The sequence below is a fragment of the Prunus mume genome, linkage group LG2 (assembly GCF_029339155.1).
Source record: "Prunus mume cultivar Tortuosa linkage group LG2, ASM2933915v1, whole genome shotgun sequence".
NCBI classification, from domain to species: Eukaryota; Viridiplantae; Streptophyta; class Magnoliopsida; order Rosales; family Rosaceae; genus Prunus; species Prunus mume.
In genome coordinates, this window is record NC_142699.1 from 24,633,514 (window position 1) to 24,657,800 (window position 24,287).

The 24,287-nt window shown below is 39.0% G+C and overlaps 1 protein-coding gene and 2 non-coding genes across 3 annotated transcripts; 2 read left to right on the top strand and 1 right to left on the bottom strand.

Moving 5' to 3' along the window:
* The first annotated feature begins 17,302 nt into the window (after positions 1-17,302).
* Positions 17,303-17,375, top strand: TRNAK-CUU (transfer RNA lysine (anticodon CUU)). Its single transcript has one exon. It is a non-coding gene; the product is annotated as a tRNA-Lys (tRNA).
* A 108-nt stretch (positions 17,376-17,483) lies between these two features.
* Positions 17,484-17,557, top strand: TRNAK-CUU (transfer RNA lysine (anticodon CUU)). Its single transcript has one exon. It is a non-coding gene; the product is annotated as a tRNA-Lys (tRNA).
* Positions 17,558-18,049: 492 nt separating this feature from the next.
* LOC103322275 (uncharacterized) lies at positions 18,050-20,099 on the bottom strand. The gene is made up of 7 exons (XM_008224181.2): positions 19,570-20,099; positions 19,292-19,456; positions 19,135-19,200; positions 18,952-19,020; positions 18,745-18,834; positions 18,506-18,658; positions 18,050-18,389 (listed from the first exon to the last, which is right to left on the bottom strand). Exons 1-7 carry the CDS (start codon positions 19,579-19,581, stop codon positions 18,324-18,326), a joined length of 621 nt encoding a protein of 206 aa, XP_008222403.2. The 5' UTR covers positions 19,582-20,099; the 3' UTR covers positions 18,050-18,323.
* Between the last annotated feature and the right edge of the window lie 4,188 nt (positions 20,100-24,287).

Sequence of the window (24,287 nt, forward strand, 5' to 3'; positions counted from 1 at the left end):
AATGGAGGCCAAAGTCAATGGTGCCCTTAACATAGCGGAGAATCCTTTTGACGGCAACCATGTGAGGAGAGCTAGTAGAGCTCATAAAGTGGGCCACAGTGTTGACAGCAAAGGAAATATATGGGAGGGTAAGGGTGAGGTACTGAAGACTCCCCACAAGTTCACGGTATTCTGTGGGAGAAGCGAGCAAGTCACCATCACTAGCAGTTAGAACAGACTTGGCCGCAAGATGAGTGGAAGCGGGCTTGGCATGTAGGAGATTACTCTTGTGTAACAAATCATGAACATACTTGAGTTGATTGAGATGAAGAGCACCATCATGAAAGACAACCTGTAAACCCAAGAAGTAACTAAGAGGACCAAGGTCCTTTTATGTCAAATTGGCGGTTTAAAAGAGATATAAAATTTTGTAAAAGAGAGGAATCACTGCCAGTAATCACAATGTCATCAACATACAGGAGGAGAAAGATAATGTGGGAGCCTTGCTGAAAGATAAAAAGTGAAAAGTCTGCTAAACTTCTTGAAAAACCAAGGGATAAGAGGAAGGTGCTGATATGATTAAACCATGCATGCGGAGCTGTTTGAGGCCATAAAGAGACTAGTTGAAGTTTACAAACATTAGTGGGATGAGCAGGGTTCACAAAACCATGAGGCTGAACCATATATACGTCTTCTTGAAGGAACCCATGAAGGAAGGCATTCTGGACCTCAAGTTGTCGTAAGAACCACCGACGAAGCAGCAAGGCGAGCAGGTCTGGTGTGGCTGGTTTGACAATAGGGCTGAAGGTATCAAAGTAGTCAATGCCAGGGCATTGATGAAATCCCTTAGCCACTAGGTGGGCCTTGTAGCGTTCAATAGTGCCATCAGAATGACGCTTGATGAGGAATACCCATTTGCAACCGATTGGAGTATGTGTGGGAGATGGAGGAACAAAAGACCAAGTCTGATTTTGCAACAAGGCATTAATTTCTTCGAGACATTGCCGCGCTCCATCTTTGGATTTTTGGAAGCTTTGAGAAAAACAAATGGATCATCAATGATAATTAAAAGAGCACAAGGACCAGGTGCACCGAACTATCTTGTCGGTGCGGTTTTAGGCGAGAGATGCCATCACGCAGAGGTGTGCGCATGGGATGAGTAGGCCTGGTGGCCTTGGTTCGATAGGTGGTGGAGGCTGTGTCCGTAGAGGAAAGGGCGAGGGACGGCGATGCCTACGCTGGTTCCATAGATGCGATAGGCGAGGTCTTCGGAATATGTATGGAGCAAGGGTGGATTGGCTCAAAAAGAGTCGCGTTAGGTGGATTAAAGGGTGTTGTGTGGTTGGGGCCGAAACTGTGCTATGGGGCGGGTGTGGCTTGTGGAAAGATGGAGGTGAGGAAACTTGTGGAAAGATAGGGGTGATGGAAGCTTGTGGAAGGGTAGAGGTGCCGAGCTTGTGGAAAGGTAGAGGTGTCAAAAGCTTGCGGAATAATGGAGGTGCGGATGTGGCAATGTCTTGTGTCGGCGTCAATAGGGCGTGCACAGTGGAGGTGATCTGGGTAGCCACATGTGCTGGAGAAGGAGAGGCGAGAGACCACAGGATGAAAATTTATTTCAGTATACTCCGGGAAGGATGAAAACTGCAAATGCTGAAAAGGAAAACTTATTTCGTTAAATAAAACATGTCGAGAGGTATATACACAACCAGTGGAGGATCAAGGCAGCAATAGCCTTTATGTTGAGTAATCTGTAGCCAAGGAACACACATTCAGTGGTACAGGTTGACATGTTTGTTTTCTAAGTAAGCACCAAGTTGTGGGTAACAAGAACAGCCAAAAATCCTAAGATAAGAATAGATAGGAAGTTGGTTAAAGGGTTTGGTGTATGGGGTTTGCCAGGATAGGATTGGGGTGGGTAGGAGAAGGATGAGGTGTACAGCAGTGAGTGCCGCATCAACCCAAAGTGTGTGAGGGGCATGGGCTGTAGTGAGGAGGGTTCGAATTATTGTGGCGATGTGTACGTTCAGCAAGGCCATTTTGTTGTGGGGTATGGGGACATGAGAACTGTTGTTGAATGCCTAATTTGTGACAATAGTTAGTGAAAGAGTTGTTGACATATTCAGTGCCATTGTTGCTTTGAAGAAATTTGATGGAGGAATTGAAGATGTTATGTATCATGGAAACAAGAGATTGAAAATGGTGAAAGATCTCACTTTTTCGACGCATGGGTTGAATCCATGTATACCTGGAATATTCATATGTGAATAAGACATAATACCGAAAACCAATTGTAGAAGAAACAAGGGACATCCAAACATCAGAGTGCATAATAAAAAAGGGAGAGTGGACATGAATTTCATTAGTAGAAAATGGTAATTGAGTAGATTTTCCAAGGGCACAAGTCTTACAAAATTCCTTATTTAATTTAAAACCTAATGAAGAAGAAAGACGAGACAAAACAGCAGAAAACGGATGACCAAGACGACAATGCCAAGCAGTGGAATTAATGGAAGCGAAGGCATGCTTGATAGGGGAGGCTGATGGAAAGGAGATAGGATATAGAGATCATCTTTACATGGGCCCTGAAAAAGAAGAGTACCAGTTTGTAAGTCATAAATTTGAAAAGAATTGGGATTAAATACAAAGGAGACAGAATTATCATGAGTAAAGCAAGCTACGGAAAGAAGATTAGTACGGAGGGAAGGAACATGATAAACATTACGAAGAGAATATACGAAAGAGCTTAAGGAAACAGGAAGAGTACTAGTGGATAAAATGGTTAGAGAATCACCGTCATTACCCATGTAGGATTGGGGGTTCTGAAGGTTGGTGGCAGTACCAGTCATATGATGGGTGGCTCCATTGTCGAGATTCGGTATTTTGGAGGTTGGAGAAATGTGCACCTGCAAAATGAGGAAAAGTTTTAGGGCCGTGAAGCGGTGAGGACATGTTGCGTGAGTGTGTTGGGCAAGTGTTGCACGTAGGGCACCATGGGGCCTAGGAGGCGAGCCTAGGGCGATTCTTTGTTGACATGCGCTATAAGGAAGGTGGTGGGTTGCTCCTGCGAGTTGTTAGCCTGACGCGATTGTGCTACTACCAACCACGACATGGGCCAGATGAGCCATTGGAAGACTATGGTTGGAATTGATGCTCTGCGAGTTCCAACCCCAACCTCCATAGCCGTGACCCACGACCACTGCTGCAGCCACGTCGGTGCCATGATTAGAAGAGCCACCACAGGTGAGAGAAAATTGGTTGAGACTGAGTGTCCATGAGAGCCATGGACTGGTGGTGTGAATAGGATCAGTGCGAGGAGTTGGAGCTTCATATGAGAGGAATCGAGCACGCAGGTCAGCAAAATCAGGAAGAGGATGGAAATTTAAAAGAGCGGTTACCAGCATTTTGTAATCAAGACCCAAGCCACGAAGAACGCCAATGATAAGATCCTTATTGGAGACGGGCTCATAGATGGCAGCAAGAGAGTCCGCAATAGATTTGGCTTGACGATGGTATTGGTTCATAAAATGGATGAATTCAACAAATATCTGTGGGGCTCTATATCGTTTGAGCACCTGAAAGATTCTCTGTTGTTTGCTCTTAAGAAGAAAGAGAGTGATGAAAACAATGATGGGAAGGAGAAATGACAGAGAAAAGGAAAACATACAGTGGAGAGTTCAGGTGAAAAAAGATGAAGCATGAGAAGCGTAAAAGAATAACAGAACCTCACGGCAGGGACCAAATTGATGTGTGAAGTTTAACATAAAGGAACAATAATGTCAACAAACAAAAAAAAACATAAAAGACGAAAGGTGATAATTTCGCAAACCTCGGGGACTATTTATGATTGAAAAAAAAAGCCTAAAAGTAAAACATATGGTAATAGTTAACCTCAGTGGGCCACATCGGTTCGTTGAGTTCACCAACAGTGGCGAAAGGGTTGAAAACAATCTCTGCACCATTCAAGCCAAATGCTAACCAATTCAAAGGATATTGGTGCCTTCTAGAGCATATGTTAACAACAATTTTTCCATAAGCTGTCTCAAAGACTAGATGTCCAATATTTCCTTCCATATAAATTATAAGGATTAACGTCAAAAGACCCCTTGAAGGTTTGGGGTCATTCCCAATATGAGTCCTCGAGTTTCAATTTAATCATTTTACACCTCATGGTTTTTAAATGTGACCAATTTAAGTCTTCCGTTAAGTTGACCGTTTGGTCAAACGTTACCTGATGACGTGTCTATTGTGAGACCCACAAATTCCTAAAAATAAATAAATAAATTATATAATATAATAAAATAACATTTTTTTAAGAAGCTTTTTAAAAAACCCTCCCTCTCTCTCTGCGTCCCCTTCTCTTCCCAGCTCTCCCACCCCATCCCCATTCCCCCTCCGATGAATCCAACCACTCACACCTCCTTTCCGAAGCATCCACCATCTCTGCTCGTCTGTCCTCGCTGAAACCAAGTCCATCACTCATCTCCTTCCGCTCCACCGCAGCACTATCCAGCCTTCTTCCTCATCCCCACCCCACCTCAAGGGATTAATAGTTTCAGTGCATGGGTGAAATGGATATAGAATGTTTTGGGCAAAGAGTGAGATGGGTATGGTGTTTTGATAAAGAGGGTGGTCATGGATGCCAGTGAAGATTTGAATTAAGGCCTATTCTTTTTTGTCTCTGGCTCTGCTCAAAGTTCAAAGTATCAGAATTTTGATTTTGATTTTTGTAAAACAAAGTAGCAGATTTGATTCAGGGCTAGAAACCTAGGCATTAGAACTACCCTTCTCTAGAGGAGATTTGATTTTGGAATGAGAGAAAACTGCATAGTTCTTAGGCAGATATTTAGGTGAAGCAAAAGAATTGGTATTATGCTTAAGCCTACTTTACTGCTAGCCCAGCTCCTCTGCGACCAATCATTGTTGGACCATGGGGACCTAAAGTGGTTGCCCAAATTTGAAAACACCCTAAAATCTAGAGGAGAAGTTGGGCTTATAACTGAATCAGAATCTGTTAAACCCTTAGAACTCAACCCTACAAACAAACTAGGAACACTGAAAAAAGAGTTGCTTTTGGGATTGTGTCCCAAAACATCAGACCCAGCATCAGCAATTGGCAAATGACCCATTTGGTGTTAATCCTTCTGAATTTACCTGCTTCTCTTCCTTAGCAATATCTCAACTATCTCCCTTTTAAAAAACACCGAAAGCCTCCCTTTTCCTCAGCATTATCTCAATTGTCCCCTATATCAAAATTGAAAGCCCTAGGATTATCCACTCTCTCTGTCTCTGCAACTTTTCCAAAATTTCACAAAACCAAAATCACACAAATCAAAACCGTAACCTTTCTGCAACCTATTCGAAGCCAAAATTTCATAGAGGCCAGTCGAGTAGTAGATTGCGGAAAGCTACGCTTTGGAGATGAGGTGTAGGTGGCTGGACATGTCGAGGGTGAGGGGATGGGGCTGGGAGAGCAAGGATGAGAACGGGACGGAGAGAAAGAGAGGGATTTTTTTTTTAAAAAAAATTTATTTTTATTTTTATGTTATTTTATTATATTATATAATTGATTTTTTTTAATAAAGATTTATGGATCCCCCAATGGACACGTCATCAGTTAACGTCTAACCAAACGATCAACTTAATGGAAGCAATAATAATATAGATAAACCCTACACCATTGAATTTCTATAAATAAATCAAAAAAAAACAAAAAAAATGATAGCTGGTCCTATTGAATTTAAGTTTGATTATTAAATTACTTTAATACCCTATTGAGTATTTTTTTTATTTTTAATGAGGTTTTGGGGTTGGGCTTGTTTTAAGAAATTGATGGCAGTTTTGTAATTTATAAGAAGTTAAAAGTCTCTTTGTTTTGTTGTAAATGTGCTTTGAGTGTATTTTTAAAGTCCATTTCATAGAGGGTATTTTTATAATTTAGGCCCCTATATTGGATATAATAGTGAATCTCCCTAATTTCTTCCCAATTCCTTTCCACCCATCCGTCCAACTCCTTCCCAATCCCCTCAAAGTTCAAACCATATAAACCCTATCCCTCTTTCTCCCTACCGTCTAGACCCTTTTATTGTTTGCATTTTCTTCCTCCTCCAAAAACATAAACACTTAAGTATATACAAGGAAGCTAAGAGTTTTTCTATTTAAACCTCACACTTCTTTATTCACCTCCATGTTCTAAGTTCATCCTCAATTTCTAATTCAAATTTTCACAATTTCTAAGAAAACCCCACTATATCTTCCCAAACTACCCTCATATTAAGTATTTATTTACACACACCCCACTTAACCCTCGGATTGATCCAATAACTTATTAAGTTCTCATTTCGTCAGTTTTCTAGTTTGCCCAATTCAATTGCAAAATAACCCACCTTTACAAACCCCACAATTTCTGGGAAATTTGGAAAAAAGAATTGGAATCCACTTCCCATACCCCACAGAACAATTCATGAATCCAAAGGACTGGACCTTCATTTTTTAGTGAGATGAAAGCCGTGAATGTTGCTCCCATAACTTACAATACTTCGATACAAGCGTACAACCAAGAAGGTAATAGCGAGATGGGCAGTAGGCTTTTTGAGGAGATGTCAAGGAATCAAGTAAATGCTAATATCATGACTTATAATGCATTGATATTGGGACTCTGCAAGGAGGGTAGAACAAAGAAAGCTGCATATCTTGTTAAAGAACTTGATAGAAAGCGCTTTGTCCCATATGCCTCAACCTTTTCTGCCCTTATTGAAGGGCAGTGTGTGAAAAAGAACTCGAACCATGCCTTTGTTAATTATTTTGATTTAACTCCTGTTCTCTTGAGTCCGTGTACTTGAGCTTGTTCCCGGTGTAAAGTGTGTGAGGTGTGTATATAGATGTACTATGATTAAATATTAAGTTGAATGACTTTTTTGTCTTTTTACACAATAATAAACTTAACAGCTTTACGATTTAAGTATTGGGGTGAACAAAGAGAAGTGTGTGAATTTAAATAGAAAAAATCAAAGCTAATTACATTTAATTATATTATATAAATATTTATCTATATGTACAAACCGAATCAAACCGAACCCATGTTAACAAAACAAAAAACAAAAAACAAAAGACTTCAATGGGAAAATTGAATGCGGGCTGCGGGTTGCAAGCTCAACAGTGGCATGGGAATTAGGATTTAGCTAGATTCCATGAACCGACCCCAATATATGTGTATATATATAGAAATGGAAGTTAAAATTAAATCATATATAATATAGAAAATATTATTAAGAGAAGTAATTAAGGAAAAATGAGATAGTGGTGGTGACGAGTACTTTTCCCGGCTTTATGTGAAGCATACGTTGTCACTCAAATATTTGGTGATTGCCGAGCGTCGGTCAGCAAGGCCCCTTGGCGTACACTAATCTTCGCATTCCCAGAAACTGACAATTCCAGCTAGGAGACCTTCTTCCTTCCTTTCATAAAGCAGACCTCACCCTCTCCTGCATATCACCACCCAGCTCATACACCTCATACTACAGATGCAGAGAGAGAGAGAGAGAGAGAGAGAGCAGTGTGTGTGTGTGTGTGTGTGTGAGTGTTTGTGGGAGCGAGCGTTAGTAAATATTATTGAGAATTAATTAATTAAGAGGACCCAAAAATGGCCGGTGTTTCCAAGGAGACTGATTGCAGCAGCAGCAGTGAGAGGCAAGGCAGCTGACAAACAGATTGTGATTGGGAACCAGAGTGATATTCATCCTGAAGCAAGCAGCAAATGCGCTTCTTCTTCTTCTTCTTCGAGGTCTTCGGAGAGCCAGGGAGGTAGAAGTGGGCCGCGGAGACGATATCCATGTCAGAGAAGGCTGAGAGATTGCCCGCTGGTTTACCTGTAAGTCTTCTAAGCCATTATAACTTGAACACTAACCTTGTTCTGCCATTGAAGTCTTTTGTCGAACACCTGGTAGGCAGCTCTTCTCTAAGATAACCGATTGCTTTAGCTCAGAGATTCTAGATGGGGTGAATATCCTGATGAGTTGTGTGTATCGGCTCTTAGAGGGAGCTGCCCTATTTATATGCATCACTCAAGGAGTCTTGCCCATCAAGAGACTCCTTGAGTTTTCCTTATTGCAATAGAACAGTGACTCCTAATTCTAATAGAACTAGAAACCCCTTTAGCATTGTAATCATTTAGAACACTGATACAAGGGCTGCTGGATGAGACAGATTTAAGTCCTAGATTAATCTGGAGTTCTTGCAATCCGACATAGATTAGAAGACCACTTTCTTGAGTTTAAGATAGTAAACTATCTTACATTACCAACCACCTGCTGGCCCGCTACGTCTCCCTATTCATCCTCCTCCATCTCCATCGCCCCGTGTAAGCTTAGATCCTTCTCTTTTGATAATCTTGTGGCTATTTTTGTTTACCTAATGGTTAGAGTTGGTTAGAGCTGTTAGAGTTGTTAGGAGGTTGGTTAGCTTAGCTGTCAGTTGTTAGCTTATTATTTACTCATTAACCCAAGAGACTAAGTAGATATTTGTATATATATATATATATATATCTGTATTGTAAAAACGATTCAGAAGAAATACATCATTCAGTTTTCTCATATGCTCTCCAAAACTTCTAGTAAACTCTTTTCTCCTTATCTCTATTACCATGGTTAGCATGGTATCAAAGCCCTTCGTGGTTCGGAGGGCCTGATTTCTTGCTTCCGCTACCCTATTCTTCCCTCTATTTTCTTCTTCCCGATTTCTGGCCATTCCTTCACCTTTGTTGATTCTGCATTCCGATTCTGTCTTCAATTTCTTGCAATTTCTGCACTTTCTTCTTCGTGTCGACATATAATTCTCCAATTTCTTCGATTTCTTTGTTTCTACAATTTCTTCGATTTCTTTGTTTCTACAATTTCTTCAATTTCTTCGTTCTACAATTTCTGTGCTTACTCTCTCTCCTGCTTTCATTTTGCAATTTCTTGGTTTCCTCGCTAGTTTCGGTTTTTCGTTTACGCAATTTCTTCACTTTCTTGATCTGCAATTTCTGTGCTTACTCAATCTCCTGCTTTCATGATGACTTCACATCTCAAGATTGACGGTATTCTCGGTCTTATCATGATCCGGTTGAAGGATGATAACTTCTTGAGTGGCGATATCAACTTGAGTCAGTTCTAGACGGATACGATCTCTTTGGCCATTTTGACGGCTCAAACATTGCACCTCCAAAATTCACAATTTTGGATGAGGAAGGTGTCACCTCTAAACTCACTGCAACCTACAAGGGCTGGGTGCGGTTGACAAAGCACTTCTTAGCTTGTTGATCGCCATGCTTTCTGATGATGCGCTCAAATATGTCATCGGTTGCAAGACGGCGCATGATGCTTGGATGAATTTGACGGATCGATATGCCACGATCTCTCGTGCTCATATCAATCATCCAAAACCGAGCTTGAGCGCAGAAAGGCTCGACTCAATTGAGAAGTTCTTGCTTCGCCTCAAGCACATTCACGATCACCTTGCTATTGCTGGTGTTTCGGTGTCCGACGATGATATGATGATTGCAGCCTTGAATGGCCTTCCTTCTGAGTATGATATGATTATGACAGTCCTAGTTGCTCGTGACACTTCGCTTTCCTTCAAAGACTTTCACAATCAATTGTTGGCGGTTGAACAAGCTGCAGAGGCACACGTGCTTTCTTCTCATGCACCTATGGTTGGCATGCTAAGTCATTCCTCTTCTTCTGGTTCTTCCCATGCCTTCTCTGGTTCTGGTCATGGTGATGGTCTCCTTCCAACTCCTCCAATGCCTCTTACTACCTATATGAGTTCGCAGCCTTTTGGTAAATCTTCTCCTCATGCTTCCAGGTGGCCGAGGCAAATTGTAACAACCCGGTTCTTAATTAATATTTAATTATTAATTTATTCCAATAAAAGATCACTATATCCCTATAATATTTTAATGATTTAAAAGTTGACTTTTTGACCGGGAAGGAATTTAGGAATTTCAGTTGTACATGTAGTTCCGTTAGTGGACTCAAATCAGAGCGAAGGTTACGATCAGTGGCATAACCGTAAATATTTCGTCAGTTTATATAAACTCGGAAATTTCTAAGACCAGCCGACTTTGGAAGCTGGTCCGTGTTGTTCCTGAGTGTTCAGCCTCGATCTGCGATAAGCGTGCTCACTGGATTTCTATTGCTATTTTCGTTCAATTTTTCCTATCGTTGATCAAGCCACCATCCACTTTCCTTGGGTCATCACAAGCATCGCAGATCTCCCCCGAATCTCGCATTTGATTTCCGGGTTCAATACTTTCGAACCGTTGGGCGTAGATTTGTGGCAAAAAGGGCCATGGGGCTCTAGTTATTGTTACCATCGCTCCAACTATGTTTATCAAGGTTCTCCACCACCGCCTCCATCACTGTCCATGGCAACTTCTTTCTCTCTTGATGCTGGATTGCAGATAGTGGGGCAAGTCATCACATGGTGCCTCATATGACTACAATGGACTCTGCTTCACCTTGCACCTCTTCCGATCAAGTAAGAGTGGGAAATAGGGAAGGTTTGCACATTGATCATATTGGTTCAGCTCATATTCCCACTGCAACTTCTTCTTATCTTTATCTTCGTTTTTCATGTGCCTCAGCTTACGGCCAATCTCTTGTCTGTGTATCACTTGTGTCAGGATAATAATTGCCATATGATTTTTGATCAATTTGGATTTTCTATACAGGACAAAGTCACCAACAGGGTTCTGTTCCACGGCAAGAGTGATCATGGCTTGTATCCCATCCCATGCTCTGTCCCTGTTTCAACTCATGTAGACAATAAGCAGCCAAATATGACTTTTCTTGGACAACAAATTCATTCCTCCTTGTGGCATAGACGATTGGGTCATCCTACGAATGAGGTTGTTCAACTCATGCTTAAGGAAGCACAGCTCCCGGTAGTTTCATATTCCATATCTCATATGTGTGCTTACTGCTTAAATGGTAAAATGCATCATTTACCTTTTCTGCAAGGTGTGATAAGGCACTTCTTCCTTTCTATTGGATTCATAGTGATGTATGGGGGTCTGCACATTGTAAATCAGTTGATGGTTATCGATATGTTGTAAGCTTCATTGATGAATATACTAGTTTTCTGTGGCTATACCCTCTTTGTGTCAAATCTGAGGTGTTCTCTCTGTTTCGTAAATTTTTTGCCTTTATTACCAATCATGCCTCAATAAAGTACTTTCAAAGTGATGGAGGGGGAGAATATATGAGTCATCAGTTTTAGGATTTTTTATCTACTCATGGCATTGTTCATCAAGTCTCATGCCCTTATACACTCAGCAAAATGGGCTTGCTGAAAGAAAAAATAGGCATTTTGTAGAGACTGCCATTACTCTATTAACTTAAGCTTCTATGCCTGACAAATTTTGGTTTCATGCAATGGCACATTCAGCTTACCTCATTAATCGGATGCCTAGTAAGGTTCTTGCCAATCAATCTCCTTATTTTCGGCTTTTGCAGAAACTGCCTGATATCAGATATTTGCGTGTGTTTAGGGACTGCTGTTTATCCATGTTTACGAGAGACCAATTCTCATAAATTGCAACCTCGTACTGCTACTTGTGTGTTCATGGGATATCTTATGGGCTATAAGGGTGTTTTATGCTATAATTGTACTACTCACAAATTTGTCATCTCTCGCTATGTCATCCACGATGAGTCAGTGTATCCTTTCAAGCATCCCAGCACTTTGCACTCCAATATTATGTCCTCTGCATCTCCAACTCTAACCATTAATCTACCTTCCACTCGTGTCAATCATCCATCTTCCTCTCCCGGTCGTCTTGAGTTCTCTCCTGCTGAACCATCGCATCTCGTTTCTCCATATGCATCTTCTTCTTCGATTCAGCCTCTGGAGGGTTCTTTTCCCGTTTCGTCAGATCAACATGTGTCTCCTATTGATCATGACATTTCTAGGTTCTTCTTCTAGTCTCACTTCTTCTCAGAACATACATCCAATGACTACTAGGTCCAAATCTGGTCTGTGTCAAAAGAAGTCTTTTGAGGATTATCAATGTTTTACTTTTATGCATGATTCTACTACTCTTGATGAGCCTTCTACATTTCGTGTGGCTTCTTTCTCTCCTGCCTGGATTAAGGCTATAGAGGAAGAGATTTCTGCCTTAACCATGCAAGGTACATGGTGTTTGGTACCTCGCCCTACAAATACAAATATTGTTGGCTCCAAGTGGATTTACAAGATCAAAAGAAATTCAGATGAGGACAGTTTCTCGCTATAAAGCTTCTGGTGGCACATGGGTTTAGTCAGGAGGCCGGTTTGACTACGATGAAACCTTATCAGCCCCGTGGTACGTCATATCTACAGATTCGTCTTATTCTCAGTTTGGCTTCTATTAATGGCTGGTCTTTGCGGCAGCTCGATGTCAAGAACGCTTTTCTCCATGGCGAACTTGACAAGGTGGTTTGCATGAAACAACCATAGGGCTTTGAAGACTATTCTCATCCTGACTATGTGTGTAAATTACAGAAGTCTTTATACGATTTAAAACAGGCTCCATGGGCCTGGAATGCCAAGTTCACGGGCTACTTACCTTCTCTTGGTTTCAAAATGTCACATAGTGATCCAAGTCTGTTTGTGAAGATTTTAGATTCAGTTATCGTTGTATTGTTGCTCTATGTTGATGATATTATTCTCACTGGTTCAAACTCTCACGTTATTCAAGAGGTTATTACAGGTCTTGGTTCAGTGTTTGATCTCAAGGACTTGGGTCCCCTTACCTTCTTTCTTGGCTTACAGATTTCATATAAGTCGAATGGTGATCTTTTTATCAATCAACAGAAGTATGCCAAAGACCTTTTAGTCAAGGCTGGGATGGAATCATGTCGGTCTTGTCCAACTCCCTCTAAACCTCACACACAGGTTCTTCCCACATATGGTGAACCTTTAAAGGAGCCATCAATATACCGCAGTATAGTGGGTGCTCTTTAGTACCTAACTTTTACAAGACCATACCTCACCTATTCTGTTAATACTGTCTGCCAATTTATGAACAATCCCACGGAGGTTCATTTTCAGTTGGTTAAAAGGATTTTGCGCTACATTCAAGGGACTTTGCACTATGGTCTTACTTACTCTTCATCCGTTCCAGTTTCGTTGTCTGCATATAGTGATGCAGATTGGGCTGGTGACATTACCACTCGACGATCAACCACAGGATTTGTTGTCTTCTTGGGTTCCAATCCAATTTCATGGCAGTCTAAGAAGCAGGGGTCTGTCTCCGTAGCTCCACTGAAGCTGAATATCGTGCTCTTGCTAATGCCTCAGCAGAAAGTAGCTTGGATTCGTCATATACTTGCAGATCTTCATGTCTTTCTCCCATAACCTCCACTGTTGTTTTGTGATAACATGTCAGCGTTAGCTCTCAGCTCTAATCCCGTGTTCCATTCTCGTATCAAACATTTGGATGTTGACTTCCATTTTGTTCGAGAACGTGTACAACGAAAAGACTTCTTAGTGCAATACATTCCTACTGATGATTAGGTTGCAAATGTTCTTACTAAGGGGCTTCATAGTCCAATATTTGTTAAGCATTGTACCAATCTCAGTTTAGGCACCTAACTGAGATTGAGGGGGGGTGTTTACCCAATGGTTAGAGTTGGTTAGAGCTGTTAGAATTGTTAGGAGGTTGGTTAGCTTAGCTATTAGCTGTTAACAGTTGGTTAGCTTAGCTGTCAGTTGTTATACACGTTATTTACTCATTAACCCAAGAAACTAAGTAGATATTTGTATATATATACTGTATTGTAAAAATGATTCAGTAAGAAATACATCATTCAGTTTTCTCATCTGCTCTCCAAAACTTCTAGTAAACTCTTTTCTCCTTATCTCTATTACCATGGTTAGCAATTTTTAATCATATATGTAGTGATCTATGTGCTTCAGCCTCGATGTATGGGTTTTTCTCTCAAAGACTGATTTTTGTTTTTTTGTTTTACACAGCTGGACTTAGGGTTTCTCTCATGGCTGATAAACTTTAAGATGATGTCTCTATGGTTTTCCCCCTAATCTCTTCATATAATTGCTGTTTAATTGTATGTCATGTCTCTGATATGAATTTAGTCTCTGACTTTTTTAAACTTAATTTTCTGATATGATTTCCCAAATTAATTCCTTTTCCCTTCTAATCTGAAATTATATATTATATTCTTTTCATTTTGATTGTTAAATTATTATAACCTAGCTAAGATCTATGACAGAGTACTTAGTTGAAGAGCTATTCGACATAGCTTTGGTTAAATCATCTTTTGTTTCTCCTTTTCTCAAGTAGGGCCCAAGAATCAAAGGGGGAAAAAATTCAGATATTCTTTGATCATATATATAAAATAGAAAATATATCTAAATTACAATATAAAATAAATATAAATTATAATAGGAAATAAGTAAGGACTCGCCAACACTCCCACTGTTGGGCAAAGATATTTCTGTTGTAGATGTCATATATGCTTCTGCCCTCACGGTGGTCACGAGCAACTTCATTACCATTTGGGAAGATCACAACAAATTAGTGCTAATCTTACATGGAACTCCTGTTGTGATGATTTAGCAAAGTTTCTTACACACCAATAGAGAAGGTCATATGTACAAACTGTAATGCTTTCCCTACATGTAGGTACGTTAGCATCTACGTATAGTAAGTTAGGTAATACCGTTAACTTTACATCACTTTCACACGTATACAGGACCGGCCCTAAGATTTTGGTAGCCCATGGCAAGGTCAAAAAGAAGGCCCTATAAATGCAAGACTACTTACAAGTAAGTAAGGACTCGCCAACATCAAAGGGCTACTTTGATCATATATCACTTTGTAGATGTCACATTACCATTAAGATCACAACAAATTAGTGCTATCTTACATGGAACTCCTGATGATATAGTACCTTTCCCTACATGTAGGTACGTTAGCATCTACGTATAGTAAGTTAGGTAATACCGTTAAAATCATTTCACATATATACAGGCCGGCCCTAAGATTTTGGTGGCCCATGGCAAAAAAAAGAAGACCCTATTCATTTTATTTGTTTTCATTTATACGGTGTATATAGAATGTAGACCTTTTACAACTAGTAACAAAAATTAGGCCTTAAAAAAAAATTCATTTTATTTGTGGAAATGTTAAAAAATTTATATATAAAGTAATGATTGAACACAAGAAAAAAAATTGAAAGAGATTGGAAGAAAAATATGACATCTTAAGTAGTAAAATGCACCAAAGGAAGAAGGAGGGGTAGAACAATATATGTTAATTATATAAACCACAAATTAGTCCTTCCAAAATCATTTATAGTCGTTTTTTTTTTTTCCAAAGATAGTCCATTTGATACATTTATAATCAGAACATCAACTCATCAAGCATCATTAAAAAAGAAAAAAAGGTTTTATTTCTTAATACTAGTAGGACTTGAACATAGATTTGGTTTGAATAAAATCAAAGAAAACCATTAATGCAAGATGGAACTTCAGAAACTACTTTGTACCTTTATCACAACAGGAACTTTGCTATTAGCTTCTTATATATACTCTAGACCTTTATATATACTAGTATACTATTGTACCTCATATTAAGAAACTACTTTAGAAACAACTTTTTAAAGAACAATAAAATAAATAAATATTTTGGGGCCCAGGGCAGTAGCCCTTCTCGCCCTGCCTGAGGGCCAGGCCTGCACTTACATTGTTTCAAAATCTTCACAAATTATTTTATGTCTAGTTTCAATTATATGATAACTAAGGTAAGTTAGGTAAAATACACATATATATGTATTGTTTTCAAATAAACACAAATTATTTTGTGCTGAGTGTCAATAACATGATAATGATAATTAGAATAACGTCTGAGTCCACATCAATTATTTTGTGTCTTATGTCACTTTGATTGTTGTCATTTATCTTTCGAACATATCTCTATATCTTTAGACCAAATTAATTGTGCTATCTCATTTATAATTTAAGATAACCCTTTGATTTAAAGCTAATTTTTACCAATTAATAACCTTGGAGATTTTACATCCCTCTATCGTGCGTGAGAGTTACATTTGAAACTATGATAATATTTATAATGATCTTTATATCACAGGGCATTGGCCCAATCAACACTCAGCGCGAATGTACTTATTTGATTAATGACAAGTGTAGCTCATATCTCCATACTTCAAGTGCTGCTGAATCATTATCACGTCCATTTAAATTCTAAGGAATTATGTGTCTGATCATTTTTCACTTATTAAGAGTGGACAATAATGATAATTGAAATCTCCAACACATCACTACTGATATTTTTCCTATTAAGAGGGACAATAATGTATTAAACTCAGAATACTAGAACTCGAACCTAATCCTTTTCTGAGAGAACAATCGCTCTAAACCACTACACTAGTAGATCCTTTGCATAATTATGTTCTGATTAATTAACTATCATTTTTCCAGGAGCTTAATTGAGATACATAACCTAAGTGCGGGGGATCCCCTTTTTCTGTTTAAAGATGATTGGCGCGGATCATATGTAAGTGTTTACATATACACCACAGCTTAGTAACTAATTATAAATTAATTTCTTGATGATTAGTTTTAACTTTTCTCCAGGTTCTCCGAGCTAAAAGGGACGCTATGCGAGAAATAACTTATCCAATCACACAGACCACCCTTATCTTGAAGCCAAGACCACCTTTTGATCATTCGCAGGTCGTCTCCGGTGTTATGGATGCAAACCCAAGTAATTTGCTGGATGTCATCAGAGCAGCTGAAATGTCCGCTGTGCCAGCTGTGATAGATCGTCTTCAAACAACAGAGATGGAGGAGGACAACGTTAATGTGAACATGGATATGGCGGATGCAATGAGTTTTCCAACTTTTGATCATCAAAGAACAGAGGCTGATGAGAACATTGACGTTGATGGAATAGCGTTTCCATCTTTGGATGAGGATATTGATCGGTTTTTCATTCGGCCGCCACTCTGTTCCAGTGATTCCGGCACCGATTACACTTACGACCACCCGGTCAACGAGTTTTTTGGTATCGGAGTGGAACAAATGGAGCCGTTCTATGGACATCCTGGACGATCACCAAGTATTGAGTTTGAGTCCATTAATTTCTCTATCTTCGACTGAAACTCTCATGTAATCGTGTATGAATCAAAACTAGGTTATGTTATAATGTCACTTTGTAGCTTTTTCTTTTTCTTTGGTTCCATGTTGTTGTGTAGTGTATATATGTGATGAATAATTTTTCTTTTTTTCGTTTTATCTAAAGTGGGGTCGACTTGTAAGTCAACTGGCCCGTCTAGCTCAGTTGGTAGAGCGCAAGGCTCTTAACCTTGTGGTCGTGGGTTCGAGCCCCACGGTGGGCGAAATTTCGTTCATTTCTGTTTTAAATTCTGGCTGCTCTTTTTTGGGCCAGAGTTTTGATTTCTTTGGGTTTTGATAGTTTTATTGGGTCAATTGAGAAGACCAGCACTGTGCCGTCTAGCTCAGTTGGTAGAGCGCAAGGCTCTTAACCTTGTGGTCGTGGGTTCGAGCCCCGCGGTGGGCGAAATTGTGGTTTTTCTGTTCAAATTTTTGGCTACTCTTTTTGTGCCGAAGTAGTGTAGTGCTGGTTTCTTTGGGTTTTTGACCCTTTTATTGACTCAATTGACAGAACCCATTTGTACCCTACAACCCAATCCGTGTGGTGAATTATCATTTCAATTCTTGGGTCACTTTGAACGCTCCATGAGTAGAAGATTTGAGAACATTTTACAAAAGTCTGGAACATTGCTGAGCTCATTGCTTAACCAGTCATCATCTAATTACTTACCATATCTGCCGGCAACAAATTGGTCAGTGTCTCAGTGAAAGGTCTACAACACAACAACAGATGAAGCTTTGGGCATTGACGTCAAAGTTTTAGAGTTTCTGTCTCATGACAAGTAGCTGATGAGGTAGTAAAGAAACACACATGATGCATGCACTTCTGCCACATGACAACAGCGACATATCAATGTTGTCACTGGAAAGTGGTTGATTCATTTTATGAAAATAATAATAATAATAACAACTTGCAATCGATATCTCAATTTCAAAATGCAGAAAGTCAAGGGAAAACCAACATTCTCTACAATGCAGGCTAATTAATGACAATATGAAAAAAGGGGGCAGGTGATGCTCCTCATTAATTTTTAGCAGAACGGGCAGAGGACACTGGCCAAGTTTAATGCAGTTGCTTTTCCTCTATTTTCTTTCTTTTTCCTGGTTGCCTGCAATGAAAAAGATTCAGAAAATGACATAGGAAAGGACCTTTTTCCTAATTTGATAGAAGCTTAGAAGGTGCACGAGTGGTCTAATCCAGCAGGCTGCTTTCCAATGTCCTCAAAGCTTCCACCATCCTGAAAATGTTTATCAACTTAGGAGATCAAATCACTCAGTATTTTATTTTTAATTATTAATTCCAGTCTTTGTTCGCATAAACTTTCCTCATCAAATTATTAAGTGTTACTACTACCTGAACCTGAGGGATTAAGCTGGCTTTCTGATCCTCTGTGAGTAAAAAGGAAGCCAAAGTACCCGGCGGTGCAGAGTCCGCCAAAGACCGGAACTGGACGGAGCAAGGAGGCTCTAGCACAAATGGCAATGGAGGTTCCAAGCAACATAGTCTCTGGGGGATTTATGTATATGTTGTTGGAATTAGTACAGTTAAAAGGAGATTATAAATGTACTTATGTCTAGCTTCCATGAAGCTACCTGATCTGAAGCACATGGATTTGTACTTGGGTTCAGCTCACAGTCATCATATAGCATGGCATCCACAAAAGCAAGCTTTGCTGCAAGGCACTGAGCAAGGAAATAGGCTGTGGTTACTTACTGGATCATAATAATAACAAAGCGAGCTGCTTCTAATTCTGTTTTCTTAATTAATGTTGGTACCAAGTAAAATTAGTAATGTATTACCTCAACTTGATTCTGTAGTAAATGAACATATTTGATGATCTCATCCAGTACATGAGCCTTGCCATTTATCTATAATCATGATGTAAAGCAAAAGATTTAAACTAAGATTAGCTGGTAAACTGTGATTTTCTCTGAGAAAAAGTCAGAAACTTGAACCAATAACTTAAAATAATTTATCAGTACCTGATCACAACCAGGAACAAGAGACTGCAAAAGTTTCATTCTCTCACTGATTTTCTCTCTTCTTGCCTGGAAACAGCCATTTGAGAATTGTATCAATTTTCTGTTCTTTTTAAGAGAAATATAGGAGATGGATGAAAGGACTTGCAATTGCAAATACCCTTTCAGCAAGGCTGTGACTGTCAGTTGCTTCACCCCTTCGTGCTTTCACACGGACGCCATCTCTTTGGACCCCTTCAGCAGAAGCAGCGGCAAATTTGCTCTGTTTCTTTGCTTCACTCCCATTCTGCTTCCTCTGTTTCTTCCCTTTGCGCTCTCCTTCTTCCTAAACAAGATTAACCGACACAAAAATAAAAAATAAAAAATAAAGCCACCCAAATAGTGAGGAAAAAAAAACACCCAGTTCACCAAATGCAACATAAAATGCATGTAAGGTACCTCAGAAACCATTTTCTTCCCCTTTCTCTCCACTTGGGTTTTTTGGAACAGCCTCAATCAATCCTGATCACCACCCCACCACCACATATATGTTTGAACTTTCAAGTTTCAAGATTTTCAACGATGAAGGATGATGAGTCTCTGTACTGTGAAAGTGACCATTCCAATTTCCACAAGAGCTACTTTTAAGAAGCTCTGTTTATTAATTAATAAGGTTTCATGCATTTGGGCAAGCAGGGGAATCTCCTGAAGTGTTTTCTCCCATCTGAGATATATAATTGGAGAGAAATAGGCGGTGATATAGATGGTTGCTTTATTTCCCAAAATAAGCTAGACAATTTCTTGGCTGTTGGCGCACGAAAGACGAACCAAGAGCATCAGGGAAGGAGATATTGGCAAAAGGCGAAGAAAAGGCTGCCATTTGAGTACTTTGGGTTTGAATTGTAAAGTAGATGGGTCTGGTTCTTCATGATGAAGGCATTGGCTGGAGCTAGAGTGGGCCTTGTTTAAGGATGAGAGAGAGAGAGTCTGAAAGAGAAAGGAGCTCATCATGTAAAATCTTGATTCTTGTTCATGGCTCTGTCCAAACTCCAACAATAAACTTATTTCTCTCTCCGTCACTTTCAGTTTTTTTTTTTTGGTTTGTCTTTTTTTCTTGGATTGAGATGTTACTACTTATTTCCAACTCATGACTCCAATAGCCCATTGGATTAAGTCATCAGCCCAATAAAGTAGACCTCATCACATTTCTAAAACATTTCTACTAGAGATGTTCTATATGCTCTCGAGGTTGATTCATGGGCCTTTTGAAACTCCATAAGTTCATTCCTTTCTTTGATAAAGCGATATTTTAAGCTACTCTAATATACAGAGAGATGATTGAACTTAAGTGCAAGAGGATCGATACTTTACCTAATACATGTGTGCATCACTATTAGTTGGTGTGGTTTAGTCCATTTATCTTTTCGATTTTGTCCTTGAAATTGAAATTCTTGGCAAGGCTTTGTTTGCCCCCATTCGGATTTGCTACACCAATTGTGTTCAATGCTGTTAATTCAATATGATGGGAGGAAAATGATGGTGCTGAAAAAGCAAAGCAAACATCAATTCGGGAATGTCGAATTTTCTTTAATATTTCTTGGCACTATTTATGTCTTTTATTACGCACTCGGGCAAGTGGGGGTGTTAGTGATTGGACATGTTGAATTCTCAGTCAAAATGGCCTTTCGTTTAGGGATGCACTGTGCATGCCTGTTCGGTAGTGGCTTGACAATGGCTACCTAACAACAGACCAACCTTTTACTGAGCATAAATTATTATTAAAAAAGAAAAGAAAAAAACATTATGTAAGAAATCCGACATAAGCTTTTTTTGTTAAGTTTCTTAAACAACATAATAAATTATTATTCAAAAATTATTTATAAACCTCTACTCTGTTGGAAGAACTCCGAATTCAAATAGTTATTTAAGAGATTAAAAGTAGTTTATTTGCTATTAGTGGGTTGAAAACGCCCCTTATGGGTTTTCTACTCTTTTTTATCAGAAGTATTGGGATCTTTCCTCTAAAGATATCCTTTCTCTTGTTAAGGATTGTTTTGTCATAGCTTCTCTCCGTGAGCATCTTAATGATACTTTAATTGCTTTGGTTCCTAAGGTTGAAAAGGCCTCTTAATATGGCTCAACTTAGGCCTAATAGTTTATGTAATATTCTTTATAAAGTGATTTATAAGATTTTAGTTTCTAGGCTTCATCCTATTATGACTAAAATTGTTAGTCTCACTCAAGTCAGTTTTGTGCCAGGGAGACATATAGTTGATAATGTTGTAATTGCTCAGGGGATGCTTCATAAGTTCAAGATTGCTAAAGGACAAAAGAGTTTTATTGCTTGGAAAATTGATCTTTCTAAGGCTTATGATTGTTTAAATTGGTCTTTTATTAGAGAGGTTCTTTGTGAAATTGGTTTTGAGGGGAGAGTTTTCGAGCTCATCATGCATTGTATTAGTTATGTGCAGTATAAAGCTATTTTAAATGGTGAGTTAACAATTGATTTCTCTCCGAAGTGTCGTATACAACAAGGAGACTCTCTTTCTCCTTACATTTTCGTTATGTGAATGGAAAAGCCCTCCCATATAATTCAGCAAAAAGTTATTGACCAAAGTTGGAAGACTATGCAGATTTGTCGGAGGGCCCTTTGTCTCTCATTTAGTTTTTGTTGATGATTTGGTTTTGTTTGGGATGGCCTCTATAGAGCAAGCTTTAGTGATGAAGCAGTGTTCAGATGATTTTTGCTCATTTTTTGGTCAGAAGGTCAATTTTGAAAAGTCTATGGTTTGTGCATCCCCTAATACTTGTCCTGTTTTGGCTCAGAATATTGCCTATATTAGTGGTTCTCCTTTACCAGATAATCTTGGTAAGTATCTTGGAGTTCCTTTAATTCAAACTAGAGTTACTAAACATACTTATCAGGAAATTATTGATAAAGTCCAAAAATGCCTCTCTTCTTGGAAAAGTCACACTTTGTCTATGGCTGGCTGGCTCACGTTAGTGCAATTAGTCACCTTTGCTATTCCTATATATTCTATGCAAATTGCTATGTTGCATGCTTCTGTTTGTAACAAGCTAGATCAGTTAAATAAGAATTTTCTTTAGGGGCATGCCTTTGATAAGGTTAAGGTGCATCTTGTGAATTGGGAAACTATGTGTAAGTCTAAGTGTGCTGGTGGTTTGGGAGTGAAGAAGGCTACTTGGATGAATTAAGCTTTATTGGCTAAATTCAGTTGGAGACTTCTTCAGAATGACCAAGGGCTTTGGGCCAAAGTTCTTAAGGTTAAATATTTAAAACACTATGATATATGTGTATGCTAATGAGCATCAGTTTCATAGTTGCTCTAGCAGCTAGAGGGGGGTGTTGTTCGGTGCTAAGCTTCTTCCCTTTGGTGTTAAATGGAGAGTAAGTTCTAGTGATTCCATTTTATTTTGGACTGATGTTTGGCTAGTTTATGGTGCTCTTATAAATTATGGCCTCATTGATTTACTTGAGGAAATGCTCTAGTTGAATGTGAGTGATTTTCTAGAGGAGGGTTTGTGGGATATTGCTTGTTTGCAAGAGTGTCTTCCTCTTGATAATGTGCTGATGATTACTAGTATTCATGATAGTTTCATTTATGGTGGTCTTGATATGTGCATTTGGAGGTTTACTTCTAATGGAAATTTTTCTGTGAAATCTGCCTATCAATTGTTTTGTCCAGTTGAGGCTGGTTCTAATTGGCAATGAGAGTTTATTTGGAGGTTGCAGCTTCCACCTAAGGTTAAGACCTTCCTTTGGGTGCTTTGTCATAAAAAGCTCCTTACTAATGCTCAAAGGCAATGTAGAGGTATGGCAGTTTCTGCTTCTTGTCCTCGATGCATTTATCTAGTCGAATATGTTGATAATTTGTTTAAAGGTTGTAGTTCTTCCTTTTTAATTTTGATGTTTGGCATTGGTTTAAGGAATCTAGTGTTTCTTCCATAATCTGCATTCCAAGAGGTCTTTTATGACTAGTTTGGCTTGGAATTTGGTGTTTCCTGTTAGCCTTTGGTTCATCTGGAAATGGCGATGTAAGCTTATTTTTTAGCACGATTTTTTGCTTCCCTCTGAGCAGCAGCAGGTTTAGTTGTTAACGATTGGCTTAGCCACTAAGTCTATTTATGTTTCTCTTCATCAGGGTGTAGTTTATTTTCATTGTTGCCAGGGAGTTGTAAGGTTAGTTCTGATGGTAGTTGAAAGCATGTTCTATGAGCCTCCATTTAGCTTGGGAAGCTGGGTTTTGAAGTGTGGAGGTTGAATGTGATTCTAAGTCTGCTGTGGTTCTATTACAAAATCCTACTAGTCATACTCATTCTCTTTTTAGCATTATCAATTACTGCCATTTGTTGATTCAGAAGGAGTGGTGATGTTCTGTCAAGCATATTTTTTGAGAGCAGAATTTTGTTGCTGATTCTTTGGCTTCTATGAGCCATGATCTTCCCTTGTTTGCATGTATTGGATTTAGCGCCTTGTGTGGTTGTTAAGCTTCTTGCTGTTGATGCCAGAAGCTTGGCTAATCCAAGGATGGTTGTTGTGTAGTTCTTTTTGTGTTGTTTGAGCTTTGGGCCCCTTTTTACCCCCCCAAAAAAAATCGTTGTTTAAGAAAAAAGAATTATGCTCAATCGACATCGTATTTGGATAGAAATCTAATTAGTACAAACTATCAAATTTAGGTCATGATAGAATTATGACTCATGTATAGCTTTCCGTATTATATTTAAATAAAAATCGGATCACTAAAGACTTGGTAATATAAAAAAAAAAAAAGAGGAGATGGAGAGCTTTATTATTTTTCTTTAATTTCTATTACTTTTTGAGAAAATTAAAGCAATTAAAGGTAAAATGAGCCAAATATTTGAGGATGCGACAAGGAGTGGTTGCAATTTGCATCTACGTATTGATGGCTTTTGAACTATTCACATGAAATTTCAGACTTGAGAGGAGGGCAAAAAAGGAAAAAAAGAAGAGAAAATAGTGTTCGGGCGGCCTGTCCATCCAAAAGTCCAGGTCATGAGCCACAAACGAGTCAAATTACAAACAAAACTTCCACCACCACAACTAAATTACCAATTCCTTTCGTAATGGGGTAAATGGCTTTTGTCATTAAAAAGCTCACCAGGGCCCTCTGTATCTTTTTCCGATTCATGACGTG

Coding starts and splice junctions, on each gene's coding strand:
- LOC103322275 (XM_008224181.2), bottom strand. Junction 19,021..19,134: donor TTGTTCCTGGTTGTGATCAG/GTACTGATAAAT, acceptor TCATGATTATAG/ATAAATGGCAAGGCTCATGT. Junction 18,390..18,505: donor GCTTAATCCCTCAGGTTCAG/GTAGTAGTAACA, acceptor AAACATTTTCAG/GATGGTGGAAGCTTTGAGGA.